This window comes from Erpetoichthys calabaricus, chromosome 7 (genome assembly GCF_900747795.2).
Source record: "Erpetoichthys calabaricus chromosome 7, fErpCal1.3, whole genome shotgun sequence".
Classification (NCBI taxonomy): Eukaryota; Metazoa; Chordata; class Cladistia; order Polypteriformes; family Polypteridae; genus Erpetoichthys; species Erpetoichthys calabaricus.
In genome coordinates, this window is record NC_041400.2 from 37,608,991 (window position 1) to 37,623,068 (window position 14,078).

At 35.8% G+C, this 14,078-nt stretch overlaps 1 protein-coding gene across 2 annotated transcripts in view; it reads right to left on the reverse strand.

The window, feature by feature from the left end:
- The window catches only part of wdr36 (WD repeat domain 36), a 101,398-nt gene that overhangs the window by 70,856 nt on the left and 16,464 nt on the right, over positions 1-14,078 (reverse strand). For both annotated transcript variants that reach the window (XM_051929594.1, XM_028804827.2), the window contains 2 exons: positions 12,675-12,807; positions 7,652-7,706 (listed from right to left, as the gene is read on the reverse strand). In XM_051929594.1, coding sequence (XP_051785554.1) covers positions 7,652-7,706; positions 12,675-12,807 — 188 coding nt within the window. The remainder of the gene's footprint in view (positions 1-7,651; positions 7,707-12,674; positions 12,808-14,078) is intronic.

Consider the following 14,078-nt stretch of genomic DNA (forward strand, 5'->3'; position numbering starts at 1 on the left):
CAGTGAACTTAAGTTATTAGTCCACAGTTCATTTAAAGTTTTGTCCTTATAATTCAGCGTTGCACACTTTATTTCATATTTCTCCTCCTTCTGTAGTTCCCTCTGTTCAGTTAATATTCCATGTTGAAAAGCTCTGTTTCTTCTGCTTATTAGTTCTTTAAAATCTCTGATAATCCATTACTTGTTTTTAGGATATATTTTGATTGATTTAACAGGGATTATGGCTTCCTCTCAGAATTTTATATAACAGCTTACAGCGTCCATCAGTTCATCAATGTCAGTTTAGGTTTTTTTAAACATGGTTTAGTTACTGTATTCAAAACAGTCATATGTGTACTCAGACTCCTCTTCCAAGACTTTCAAGTGTTTAATTTCCAGATTTTCTCTGGTACATAGATTAGAATAAGTAGGACACATTTATAATCAGATAAACCCAGCAGGGGTTCTGCTCTCTATTCATAAGAGCCTTTAATGTTCCCATAGATTTTAATCAAGCACTGTTGTAACAAGTTGGGCAAGTGAGGTACTGGTAAACATTGTGCAGTGTTTTGTTCAGTAAACACTGGTTAAAATCACCCAAAATAAAATTCAACTTTTAAGTTTAACTTTGGAAAGGAAGATTTTGAGCAAATGCATCAAATTCTAAAAAATGGAGAATATTTAAAAGTGTTTTAACATACAATTCTGGGCAAGTTCATTATGAAATTTAGAAGCAGTAATAAATTAAGAAGAACTCCACGGTGTATAAATAATGAACAAAAAATTGACATCCAAAGTAAAAAAAAACAGCTATATAAACTGAACAAAACAAATAACTTTTTTGTTAACCACAGGATTTACCGCATGTCAGTAAAGATCAAAGGAAATATTAATGGCGGTCAGGGACAATTGCAGAAAAGGAGAAAGATGATCAAAGACAGTTTCCTTTGGTATTTTAGCAGTAAAAGAACTTTCAATGAGCAGGTAAAGTACATTCGAAACAGCAAGGACAAACTAAAATATACAGACAGTGAATCCTCTAAACTTACATCTTTATTAAGTGTATACCTGACAAGAAGTCATTAACCTATCAACGGTAAGTTGTGACCATTAAGGAGATATTTAGTAATATGGAAATTGGAAAGGGAGAAAGGATTCTTAAATTAAATAGGTTGAAATCTAACAAGTCACTGTGTGTGCACATACTGAACCTTGATGCACACTTTTTGAAAATCACTGCACACTGGGGACTAGTAAACAATAACCTATTGTATCAAAAGGGTGATTTTGACTGATCCAAGTAACTATAGGCCAAAAAGTGAAAAAGCAACATGAGAAAAGAAGACAAGAAGTTTATTTGTAAATAGCCATCATGTGTTCAGAGCTGGGGGGGTCATGCTTTTATATTTTATTTATATATATTTATATTATATATATATCTTCTTCTTCTGGCTGCTCCCATTTTATATATTGTGGTGGACTGCCGGCTTCTTATTCCGGCCCTCACCCCCAGGCCGCCAGGAGGAGCTCTCTGGACAGCATGAACGTGCCCCGAGTTCCAGCAGGGCCTCATGGACTTTGTAGTTTCTACACACAGCCCTGCTGGATACCTTGGGGACCACCGGGAGTCGCTGTAGGGGGGTTCGTGGGCTCTTATGTGCCATATAACCCGGGGGTACGTCATGGTCACATGACAGGAAGAAACGACGTGCTCCCGGGTTGAAGAAAAGGACTGTTTACCCTGACCCGGAAGGAATAAGGAACAGTGGACTGTTGGGCAGGAACACCTCCAGGTCAGGGTGTATAAAAGGACTGTGGGAAAGCCCAGACATTGAGCTGAGCTGGGAGGTAGGGTGGCTAAGTGTCTGGGCGAGGAGGAGAGAGAATTGTATTGTTGAGAGTTTATATGAGTAGTGTGGAGTGGAGGGTGCTTTGTGCACGTGATAACTGTAAAATAAATAGTTTTTGTACTTTCACCTGGAGTTTGGAGTGGTACCTGAGGGTTCAAGAGGTGGTCGAAAGCCTTATCTGCTACAATATATATATATACTAGCAAAATACCCGCGCTTCACAGCGGAGAAGTAGTGTGTTAAAGAGGTTATGAAAAAAAAAAAAGGAAACATTTTAAAAATAACGTAACATGATTGTGAATGTAATTGTGTTGTCATTGTTATGATTGTTGCTGTCTTTTATATATATATAATATACACACACACACACATAAACATATATATACATATACATATATATATACATATCTACATATACACATATCTACATATACATACGTATATACACATATACACACCCACATAAACATATATATATACATATACAAATTTACATATCTACATATATATATATATATATATATAGACATACATATATACATACATACATTCACACACATATATATATATATATATATATATATATATATATATATATATATATATATATACTGTATATATACATATGTACTTATTGGCTCCTGTATTTAGGATATGGCAGGTTGGATAATGGACGGATGGACATCTGTATGCATAGCCGTATTTGCCCGTTTTCGTTTTTTTTCTTTGTTCAGTAATATTTCAGTAAACCCGGAGTTTGTCAGTTCAAATCCTGGTACTGACACCACTGTGTGACCCTGAGGAAGTCACTTCACCTGCCTGTGCTGCAAAAAACAAAAGTAATGTAACAAATTGTACCTCAGATGTTGTAAGTTGGTGGAATAAAGGCATAAGTAAAATAGATAAATATATATTATACACATAGGAACTATTCATTTATTTTCAGTTAAGTCATCTGCAGCAAACTTTTATAAATGAGGGTTTCTGATTTTTAGATAGTGCAAACTGTTTCTTCTTCATTGACATTTTCTCTTGGAGAGCTTTTTTCATTTCATTGAAAATGAAAGCAGCACCTGCCAAAATATGTAGCTTTCTTATTAATTTTTCAGCAGTGTGTAAAATAAATGTATAAAGTAACATAAAAGGTTTAAATACTGGTTATCTTTTACACTAAAATATTACTGAAGAGATACAAAAAAAGTAAAATGGATATGTTCTTTTTCTTTAAGGAGATTAAATATTACTGAAGAAAGAAAAAAAAAATTAAACAGCCAAATGGGGCTATGCATACGAACTTAAAAGGTTTAAATAAAACAGAAATATATATTTTATTTTTACTTGCTTAACTTGTGGAGGGTGTATCCTGTAGCAAAGCCCTAACTTTTTTCGTGAAAGCCCTTTTCAGTAAATAAGTGTTAAAAACAGGTGTAAAGATATTGACAATAAGCTACGCAAACCCAGGAAGACATGGAATCGTTTAAATCAAGTATCATTACATCTTCCTTTCTTAAAGAGAAGTAAGGCAGTACTTATAAGCTTACATATTTATATATAGACATACATATACATATATATATCTATATCCGAAGCCGTGCAAGCACACTCTTGAGAATGCAACGTATAGTTGTACAGAAGAAAAGCAATCTTGCCTCAAATGAATGGCAACCTTTTGTAGGTCTATGAACTTAATTTAAACTTTAGGTTTACACGGTGCTTTCTTTCCGAAGTACCTGCACTCATGAATATGTCTGTATGTGTCAGTCGGTCAAATCCACGCGCTTCGCACCGGCGAAGTACCGCTTTTAAATTTTTATTAAGAAGAAAATAAAACGTTTTTAAATTGAGGGAAAATATACTAATAACAGTTTGTTAAGGATCTGTTTTTTTGTGAAGCTGCCTTTACTCGAGTGATCACTTCGACCTGACTTGGTGGCCAAGTATAAGCGTTACCTGGTAGGTAACCACCCATACAATCAGATTGTGAATCAGACTATGAATGCCGTGAATGTAATTACACACTCACTGCACTTGCTTACGGTAATCCAACCTGGGACGTCAGCGCTAGAGGGGCTTAGCAGCGGTGAAGTATTGCTTTTAAATTTTAATTAAGAACAAAAGAAAACCTCAGAGGTTCGATTCCCGAAAGGGAGTGAAGAGAGTGTCCGGTTACCTACCAGGTAACGCTTATGGTTGGACAGCAAGTGACGTAACATCAGCCACGGTGCCTTCAGTTGTGAGAAGCAGATCATAGAATGATTGAAAATAGTTTTGCATTTACCTTTTTAGTAAAAGGCGAGCTTTTAAGCCTGAGAAATCACCCCGTAAATGCACACGTTTAATTGCACATGTGTTAATATGTATGGTTACACAGTATTAAAAGACAGTGAAGAACGTGATTTACCTTTGTTCCCGCGTTTGATAAAAGGCGAGCTTTTAAGCCTGAGAAATCACCCCGTAAATGCACACGTTTAATTGCACGTGTTAATATGTATGCTTACACAGTATTAAAAGACAGTCAAAAATTAACATCATTTACCTTCGTTCCCGCGTTTGACTCGTGCTGTAAATCTCTTCCTTGTTTTTAGTTCACGTGATTACGTAGGAGGCGTGATGACGCGATACGTGACTCCGCCTCCTCCATTAGAGTATATGGACAAAAAATATGTTCCAGTTATGACCATTACGCGTAGAATTTCGAAATGAAACCTGCCTAACTTTTGTAAGTAAGCTGTAAGGAATGAGCCTGCCAAATTTCAGCCTTCCACCTACACGGGAAGTTCGAGAATTAGTGATGAGTGAGTCAGTCAGTCAGTGAGGGCTTTGCCTTTTATTAATATGTATAGATATATAGATATATAGATATATATATATATATATATATATATATATATATATATATATATTATAAAAGGAAATCTTGAGACGAGACTACTGCCAAGAGATTTTGTCAAGTCCCGCCCTCCTCTCCACCATTTTCAAACACGCCTATGGTTCACTCAAGTAGCATTGAAAACCTAGCAGGTCCACTCAAGTAGCACTGAAAACCTAGCAGGTCCAAGCCGGATTGGAAATAAAAGACAAAGATTAGAAGATAAAATAGAATGTTGTAAAAAGGTTCAAAAACGTTGGCGCAATACACATGCAGAGCAGGTTAGAAATTATGAAAGTACTAAAATTCGAAAGTCTCAAAAAACTGATAGTAAAGATCGCATTAGCGCTAACAAATGGAAATTATTACTCTGTGAAATAACAGTGAAAAGAGATTGAATATATGGACATATATATGACAGAAATATGTAGATATTGTTCAGCTTTAAATTTTAAGTCAGAGACTTGTAGATCATCTAATTCATGTTGCCATCAGGGAAAAGTAGTGTTCCTTCCCAATAAAGAGGCGTATCTGCAAGAATCAAAATATTTGTTGTTTGGTGAAAGTGAAATCCACAAACACTACAGGCAAAATATCCAAATCTAAAGTAATCTGTTTGCATTCACAACATTCAATGCTCAAAATGTAGATTTACACAATTCAGGACCTTACTCTATGAGAATCTGTGGTCCTACAACAATTAAAGCTACTACAAGTTTAATTTAAAAAAAAAAAAAAAAACAAAACACACAATTCAGTCAGGTTTATATTTATGAGCGATGCAACACAGAATCAAAAGAGTTAAACGATCAGACGTATTAAAAATTCTACAGCCAATAATGGATACACATCCATACGTCCAAAAGTATCGCACTTTACACAAAATGTATCTACAAAACATGGACAAAGTAGTTTTCTTGGATTTCTATATGAATCCGAAAAATCACGGTCACATTTATAATAAACCAACATATGACGAATTGTCAGCGATAATAGTTTTGAAAGACGGAGATATCAAAGACAGAACTTTAAAAAGTATTTGCGTGTTAATTTCAAAGCCAAACAGAACAAAAACGTATAACTCAACGAATACCTCTAATACAACATGAAACATAATTTTATTTCAATTTATTATGTTTTACTGTTTTTAACTATGGAAACTACTCGCTGTAATGTAAAATAGTTAGTGCTATTATGCATATGTAACAGTTCCCATGAAAATAATAATCTGTTTAAATTGTGTTTCCGCTTACCCATACGTGAGTGGCAGATACACGAAGTGGCTGGCGAGCAAAGCAAGCAGGGCCCCCTAGTATGTATGTATATATAAATAAAACACATACATATATACACACACACACACACAGAGTTTATATACATGTGGGTCTGCTTAATGACCAAATGGCTTGGTTGGAACTATATGTGGTAATTAAGTGGAACATACCTGCATTACACACAGGAAGTACAGTACAAATGTTACATCTGAATACACAGTAAGAGGTTTTTGAGCATGAAAGTACACCTTATGAGAATGACTGTGAATCATTGTTGACTCATTACTGTCTATATAGAGGCAGGGTACAGAAGCATTAAGAAGGCTAATAAGATGTTAGAATATGAGTGATGTGTAGAGTACAAGTTAAGGGAGAGTGCTCTTAATCAATATAACACTATATGTAATTTTGCTGTCCATACAACAAAAAGACCTAGCAGCACATAAAAAGAATCAGACAACAGGAAGTAGGCTGATTTCAGAAATGACAGGTATGGGCTTTGATTGCGTTAGTTGAACCTGAAATTTTAAGCAAACAGAGATTAGGAGGTGAAATGACTGAAATGTTTCAAATTATAAAGGAAATTAATTAAGTGGATTCTGGCTGCTATTTTAAATTAATTCTTCAACAAGAAAAAGAAAAACTTAAGGCCAAATTCCACACAAATTTTAGCATGTTTTTCTTCACATAGTGTGCTTTAGACACACGGTATAAGTTACAAATAAAAGTGAGAGAGTGGTCATTCTCATGTAAATTAAAGATAACCTTGCCCTAAAAAGGGAAATTGGAACTGAGTCCTGGAATACAAAAAAAAAGTGAAATATTAAGTGACATCGACAAAATGAAATGTAGAAAATTGCTGTTCAGTTGTTAATGGTTGGCTTTTTTTCAAACTGACGGCAATATCAGCTGTACCATAATATATTATTGCCACTGGTCCTCTCATAAATTTAAGCCCCATAAAAGCAAGCATAAGAAAATCAATTTCTGTAGCTAATTCTAACTATTTAGTGAAACAAAACTTTAAATTAGTTGTTGTGTAATGCATATAATACAAAATATTTATTTAAAAATGTAAAATAATAATAAAAAAGTAGAAAAGATGTAATTAAGATGTAATTAAACAGCTAATTCTGACTTCAAAGATGCATCTCTGACAAATATCTGGAGTAATACATGTTGCATATAGGTAAGAAAGTAAATATACAATGTCCAACAGTGGTGTTACTAACTCAATACATGTCCACTACAGCATTGTGTTAACTACATTATGGCAAGATTTGCCTTTTATACAGGTAAGAAATATTTTACTTAATGCAAGAAAATAAACGTATGCTTTCAACACAATCTGTGAAATTAATAAGGCTTCACAACATTATACAGAGAACGAAAAGCAGTACTATGAAATTACAAATTTTTCAAAGACAAGAACTTATGAATTTTAAATGTGAAAAAGTTTGATTGAATACATTTTAGCAGTCATGACACAAATCTTCTAGATTTTTTTCCAAAGGAATACATGACTGGACACATAGTTACAAAGAATAACGTGATATGCCAGCTAAGACAATATGTGACAGAATAAAAACAGATAAAATTCTCATTTTACATCATGTGTATGGGATATTATGCAAAAACAAATAAAAAATACAAAAAGAACATTAAAATAAATAACTCACTTGTTGAAGGACTGTGACAGCTGAACCCCAGCTAGTGAAAGTATACAGAAGTTTGCTTAAAAAAAAAAAAAAAAAAAAAAGATATCAGTTCAGAAAGCCAAATAAAATAATACATCACTGACTCACTAATCCAAACTGCCAAAATTAAAAGGCAGAGAAGAAGACATCCAGTTGGGTAAATCAATCAGCTTGTGCTACTTTTGAAACAGAATTTATTCAATTGGGTGGCACGGTGGTGCAGTGATAGCACTGCTGTCTCACAGTAAGGAAGACCAGGGTTTGCATCCTGGGTTTACTGGGTTTTCTCCCATAGTCCAAAAACATGCAGATTAGGTGGAACAGTGACGCTTAATTGGCCCTAGTGGGTGTGGTTGTGTGTGTGTGTGTGAGAGAGAGAACACATGTTCACCTTGTGATTGACTAGTGCTCTGTCCAGGGGACTGTTCCTGTATTGTGCCTATGTTTGTTGGATAGGCTCCAGCCCCTCTGTGACCCCAAGTGTCCTTAGAAAATGGAATGGTATCATTACTTTATAATTTTTTCTACATAATCTGGTTATTTTCAGTATATACCATGTCCTATTTAACAATTCTTTGAAAAATACTGCCTAGCCATGTTTGATAAATCTGTCCTGATATATCATATCTTTCACCACTTCAGATGAAATGAATGCCCTGGAAACATTGACAGAGTTTCAGATCAAGTATCTACTGCAGTTCTGTAAAAGATTTGAAGAACAAGACCTCTTTGGTCTGAACTTAATTTAGCATACTTTTATGCTTTGTGCAACACATATGCACTGTGTATATACACAAAACTGTTAATGGCTAATCTACTGTAGTTTAATTAAGCTGAGCTATTTTATATAAAACATGTGAAAACTAAACAAAATTTGAGAGGTTTGGATACATCAGAACTCACATTATCAGGATACACTGTATAAAGAAATCCAGGAATATTATCCTCCTTTAAGGTCATCAAAAGTACTAAAAAGCATATTTTTCTAAAATTCTCTAAAAACGCACAGTGAACAGTGCAAAGTCCTGTACACTACCGACAACAATTCTGCAGGTGACAGCAATTCTACCCTTCTGGGCTAACTTACTATACAGTAACTGGTTCAATTGGTTGTGCATTTCTGACACTTGAAGGCAGTGCATTTATACACAATCCACATTAGCTTGAAGCACAAGGTTTAAAAATGTCTCTTTTGAGGGTTATAAAAAAAAATTATATATACAGTGCATCCGGAAAGTATTCACAGCGCATCACTTTTTCCACATTTTGTTATGTTACAGCCTTATTCCAAAATGGATTCAATTCATTTTTTTCCTCCGAATTCTGCACACAACACCCCATAATGACAACATGAAAAAAGTTTACTTGAGATTTTTGCAAATTTATTTAAAATAAAAAAACGGAGAAATCACATGTACTTAAGTATTCACAGCCTTTGCTCAATACTTTGTCAATGCACCTTTGGCAGCAATTACAGCCTCAGGTCTTTTTGAATATGATGCCACAAGCTTGGCACACCTATCCTTGGACAGTTTCGCCCATTCCTCTTTGCAGCACCACTCAAGCTCCATCCGGTTGGATGGGAAGATTCGGTGCACAGCCATTTTAAGATCTCTCCAGAGATGTTCAATCGGATTCAAGTCTGGGCTCTGGCTGGGCCACTCAAGGACATTCACAGAGTTGTCCTTAAGCCACTCCTTTGATATCTTGGCTGTGTGCTTAGGGTCGTTGTCCTGCTGAAAGATGAACCGTTGCCCCAGTCTGAGGTCAAGAGCGCTCTGGAGTAGGTTTTCATCTAGGCTGTCTCTGTACATTGCTGCAGTCATCTTTCCCTTTATCCTGACTAGTCTCCCAGTCCCTGCTGCTGAAAAACATCCCCACAGCATGATGCTGCCACCACCATGCTTCACTGTAGGGATAGTGTTGGCCTGGTGATGAGCGGTGCCAGGTTTCCTCCAAACGTGACGCATGGCATTCACACCAAAGAGTTCAATCTTTGTCTTATCAGACCAGAGAATTTTCTTTCTCATGATCAGAGAATCCTTTAGGTGCCTTTTGGCAAACTCCAGGAGGGCTGCCATGTGCCTTTTACTAAGGAGTGGCTTCTGTCTGGCCACTCTACCATACAGGCCTGATTGGTGGACTGCTGCAGAGATGGTTGTCCTTCTGGAAGGTTCTCCTCTCTCCACAGAGGACCTCTGGAGCTCTGACAAAGTGACCATCGGGTTCTTGGTCACCTCCCTGACTAAAGCCCTTCTCCCCCGATCGCTCAGTTTAGATGGCCGGCCAGCTCTAGGAAGAGTCCTGGTGGTTTTGAACTTCCTCCACTTACGGATGATGGAGGTCACTGTGCTCATTGAGACCTTCAAAGCAGCAGAAATTTTTCTGTAACCTTCCCCAGATTTGTGCTTCGAGACAATCCTGTCTCGGAGGTCTACAGACAGTTCCTTTGACTTCATGCTTGGTTTGTGCTCTGACATGAACTGTCAACTGTGGGACCTTATCATGTCCAATCAACTGAATTTACCACAGGTGGACTCCAATTAAGCTGCAGAAACATCTCAAGGATGATCAGGGGAAACAGGATGCACCTGAGCTCAATTTTGAGCTTCACGGTAAAGGCTGTGAATACTTATGTACATGTGCTTTCTCAATTTTTTTATTTTTAATAAATTTGCAAAAACCTCAAGTAAACTTTTTTCATGTTGTCATTATGGGGTGTTGTGTGTAGAATTCTGAGGAAAAAAATGAATTTAATCCATTTTGGAATAAGGCTGTAACATAACAAAATGTGGAAAAAGTGATGCGCTGTGAATACTTTCCGGATTCACTGTATATATGTTTTGGTCAATTTACCTTAACCTTGCACTGAAAAAAATGAGAGAAATCCAAGCTTTAGCTGAATTAAATTCAGTTGTAGAAAAAAAAATCCTCCTTAAGAAATAATTATTTTTAACAACACCACAAATGCCACGATAATTGGCACCCCTACATTTAATACTTTGTACAACACTTTGTCAATAAAACAACACTGAGTTCTTCTCCTATAACACCTCATAAGGCTAAAGAATATAGATTAGGGCATCCGAGACCAATCCTCTTTACAGAACCCCTCCAGATCATCCGGGATGTAGTGGTTCTCTGTGCATAGAAAATCCTTCTAAGTTTTGTGTGAAATTTACACATGGAGATTGGTGCAGGATTCTCTACTACAGGAGACAGCCCTGGCCGCTTGTGATCAGTATTCGCTAATGACAGAAACATGGCCAAAACTAATTCAAAATTGATTTACACTTGTTATAAATCACAGCTCTGTATTGGCATTTAAACCTAAAAGCAGAATTGTCTCATCATATTATGGACTTGCAAAAAAGTCTATCAAAAATAGACAGTAAATTTATAGATTAGTTTTTCTCATTTAAATACACAGTGCTCAATCGTCTCCTTTCTCTCAACTATATTCTCAAAAACAATGGGTTCGCTATAATGTGTTTATATGGGTCCATCTGTACAGCTCTTCCATCCATCCATTATCCATCCCGCTATATCCTAACTACAGGGTCATGAGGGTCTGCTGGAGCCAATCCCAGCCAACACAGGGCGCAAGGCAGGAAACAAATCCCGGGCAGGGCACCAGCCCACCGCAGGACACACACACACACACACCAAGCACACACTAGGGACAATTTAGAATCGCCAATGCACCTAACCTGCATGGCCTTGGACTGTGGGAGGAAACCGGAGTATCCGGAGGAAACCCACGCAGACACGGGGAGAACATGCAAACTCCACGCAGGGAGGACCCGGGTCTCCTAACTGTGAGGCAGCAGTGCTACCCACTGTGCCACCGTGCTGCCTCTGTACAGCTCTTTCTTATAGTATATGCACACTCCATGACAAAGAAAGCATTTAAAACTTACTATTGCTTGGCACTAGCAAGTACCTGAAGGTGGCCAAAGTTTATTAAAGCATTATTAAAAAATGTAATGTACTGTAATCAAATTGGATCAGATTTATGGTCATGTTGTGTACTGAGGACTAGAGATGCTCTGATCAGTTTTTTTTTTTTTTTTAGGCCGACACCGATCACCAATCTAATAAAAATGGATAGGACCCTTATATTAAAGATTTAAGAAAAAAGTGAATTCCAAACCTGCTTTATCCTAAATGCTGTTACAGGTTGTCCAAACCTCTCCCAGCAGCACTGGGAAAAAAATAAGGAATACTAACACAGAAATAATTTGGAATAGCTAATTCATGTAACGTACACTTGTTTGGGAAGGGCATGAGACTGGAGTACCTGAATAAAGCCTACATCAACCAGACAAAATGTGCAACCACTACGCAGTTCAAACCCTTATGCCTACAGCAGAAAATGGCAATGCTAAACACTGTTCAACAGTGTGGATTACAAGTAGAATACTGAACTGACTTTTATAGGGACTTTTTATTACGCATGCCTATGAGTTTTTATTATGTAAGACTTTTTTTAATAAGTATACCTTTATTGTGTTATTTAAGGATAATTTTATTAAGTATGCCTTTTATTTTACTTTTAATAAAATAATATGTTTATTATTAAGTGTGCCTGTAGGGGTGGATGGCAATGCTAACCACTGTGCCACTGTACAAATTACAGTAATATGTTGCTTTGTTTTTGTTGTGTGTTTTTTTTTTTTCTTTTTAGGAGCAGCTTTTGTGTTTTTAGGTACCAACTGATATTTAAATATTTTATTGTTTTGTGAGTTCTTCCATTGCATCTTCTATATTCTGGTATTTAAACTATTTTTCCTACCATAGTTTAACAAATCTGAACGGTTGCCATCCTTATCTATCCAGTGTTGTTATTTACTAGTTCACATGTCAGATTTGATAACTTTGATAACTTTACAGCAACATTACCACTTCAGAACAATAAAGGGATAAAGAAACCAAAAGGTCAAAAACATATTGCTCAATAATGCATTTATTTTTATAACTGAGAGAATTATATTTAAAGCCTTACCTTCTTTTGATATTCCATAGCTGCAAACTCCCCTGGCGACTTCCCACTAAAATCTTATTCAGATATGTGCTTGGATGGGTAATAGCAGAAACCACAAACAAAGTTTTGTCAAAACTAATCTGCGTATACTCCTCTGTTGAAATAAAAAAACAGTATTTTACAGTCAGCAAATTAATATAAAAAGTGGAATGTTTGCTGTATTACAAAGTAAACTTTTATTTTTAATGTTGACATCCACAATACATATGCTTTTCACCACTGCCTAACAAAACCATCTACTGCCCAAATGAGCTTAACTATACAAATTTTCACTTTACGGTTAAAGTGTTCCTCTCACCAATGAAGAAATCCAATCCACAATAAACATTTAAATTAGTACTTCTTTTGTTTGCAGATTCCTATGATATTTATGTGTTGTGAATGTCAGCATTCACTTAAAGGTTTTCCAATGCTGCATCTGTCCTAGTGTCAATATAAACACAGGGAATTCCAGTTGCTTTTTTACATCTTGCCTGAAGAAGGGGTATGAGCTGCCTCAAAAGCTTGCATATTGTAATCTTTTTAATTAGCCAATAAAAGGTATCATTTTGCTCGACTTCTCATAGATATCTTAAATGAAAATTCTGAAAGTATGATAGAAGATATCTGTAATTCTCATTGCAACTAATCAAATTATATTTTACAGATATCTTTTAGGGATATTCCGATCAAGTTTGTTTAAGGGCAAGACCAATCACAGATTTCATATTACTTGATCATCCGAATCCAATTTTTTTCCCTTTATCCCTTTAAAAAACTATCTTACACTATGTTCATGAATAACCAGATGCATACAGCATTTATATATATTCTTACACAATCATTTAATTGATATTGGCAATTACACACTGCTCAAATGTAAATATACATGTACTTATTGGTTTTAATCATTAACTGCACTAGATTTTTTGCTGTTAAAATATACAATTACTATATTTATATTGGTGTTTTTTTTTCTTCAGTGTATGAACTAGACATTCATAATTCTTGAGGTATAATCATAAAATATGGATTACTATTTTAATAATGCAGTACAGTACTTGTTTCTTATCAAAACTTATGCTGTATGACACGCAGCAACAAATAATAAACACAGTACAAATCTTTCAAAAAAGGTGCAAATTTATCAAACGTTCATCAAGAAGACATAAGACTAACATGCTTAACAGGCTTATAACTATCTAAAAGACAGTGGATCAACTACCGTAACATCTTGCGTAAAGAAGCACTGCAACTAAATTACTGTAAAGGTAGGAGCTGAAACAATTGGATATGTGATGGGCCAATTTATCGATCCCTGATCGATTCTTTTTTTGTGATGATCAAGCAATTTAGATTGACGGCCAAATGATCAGAGCATCCCTA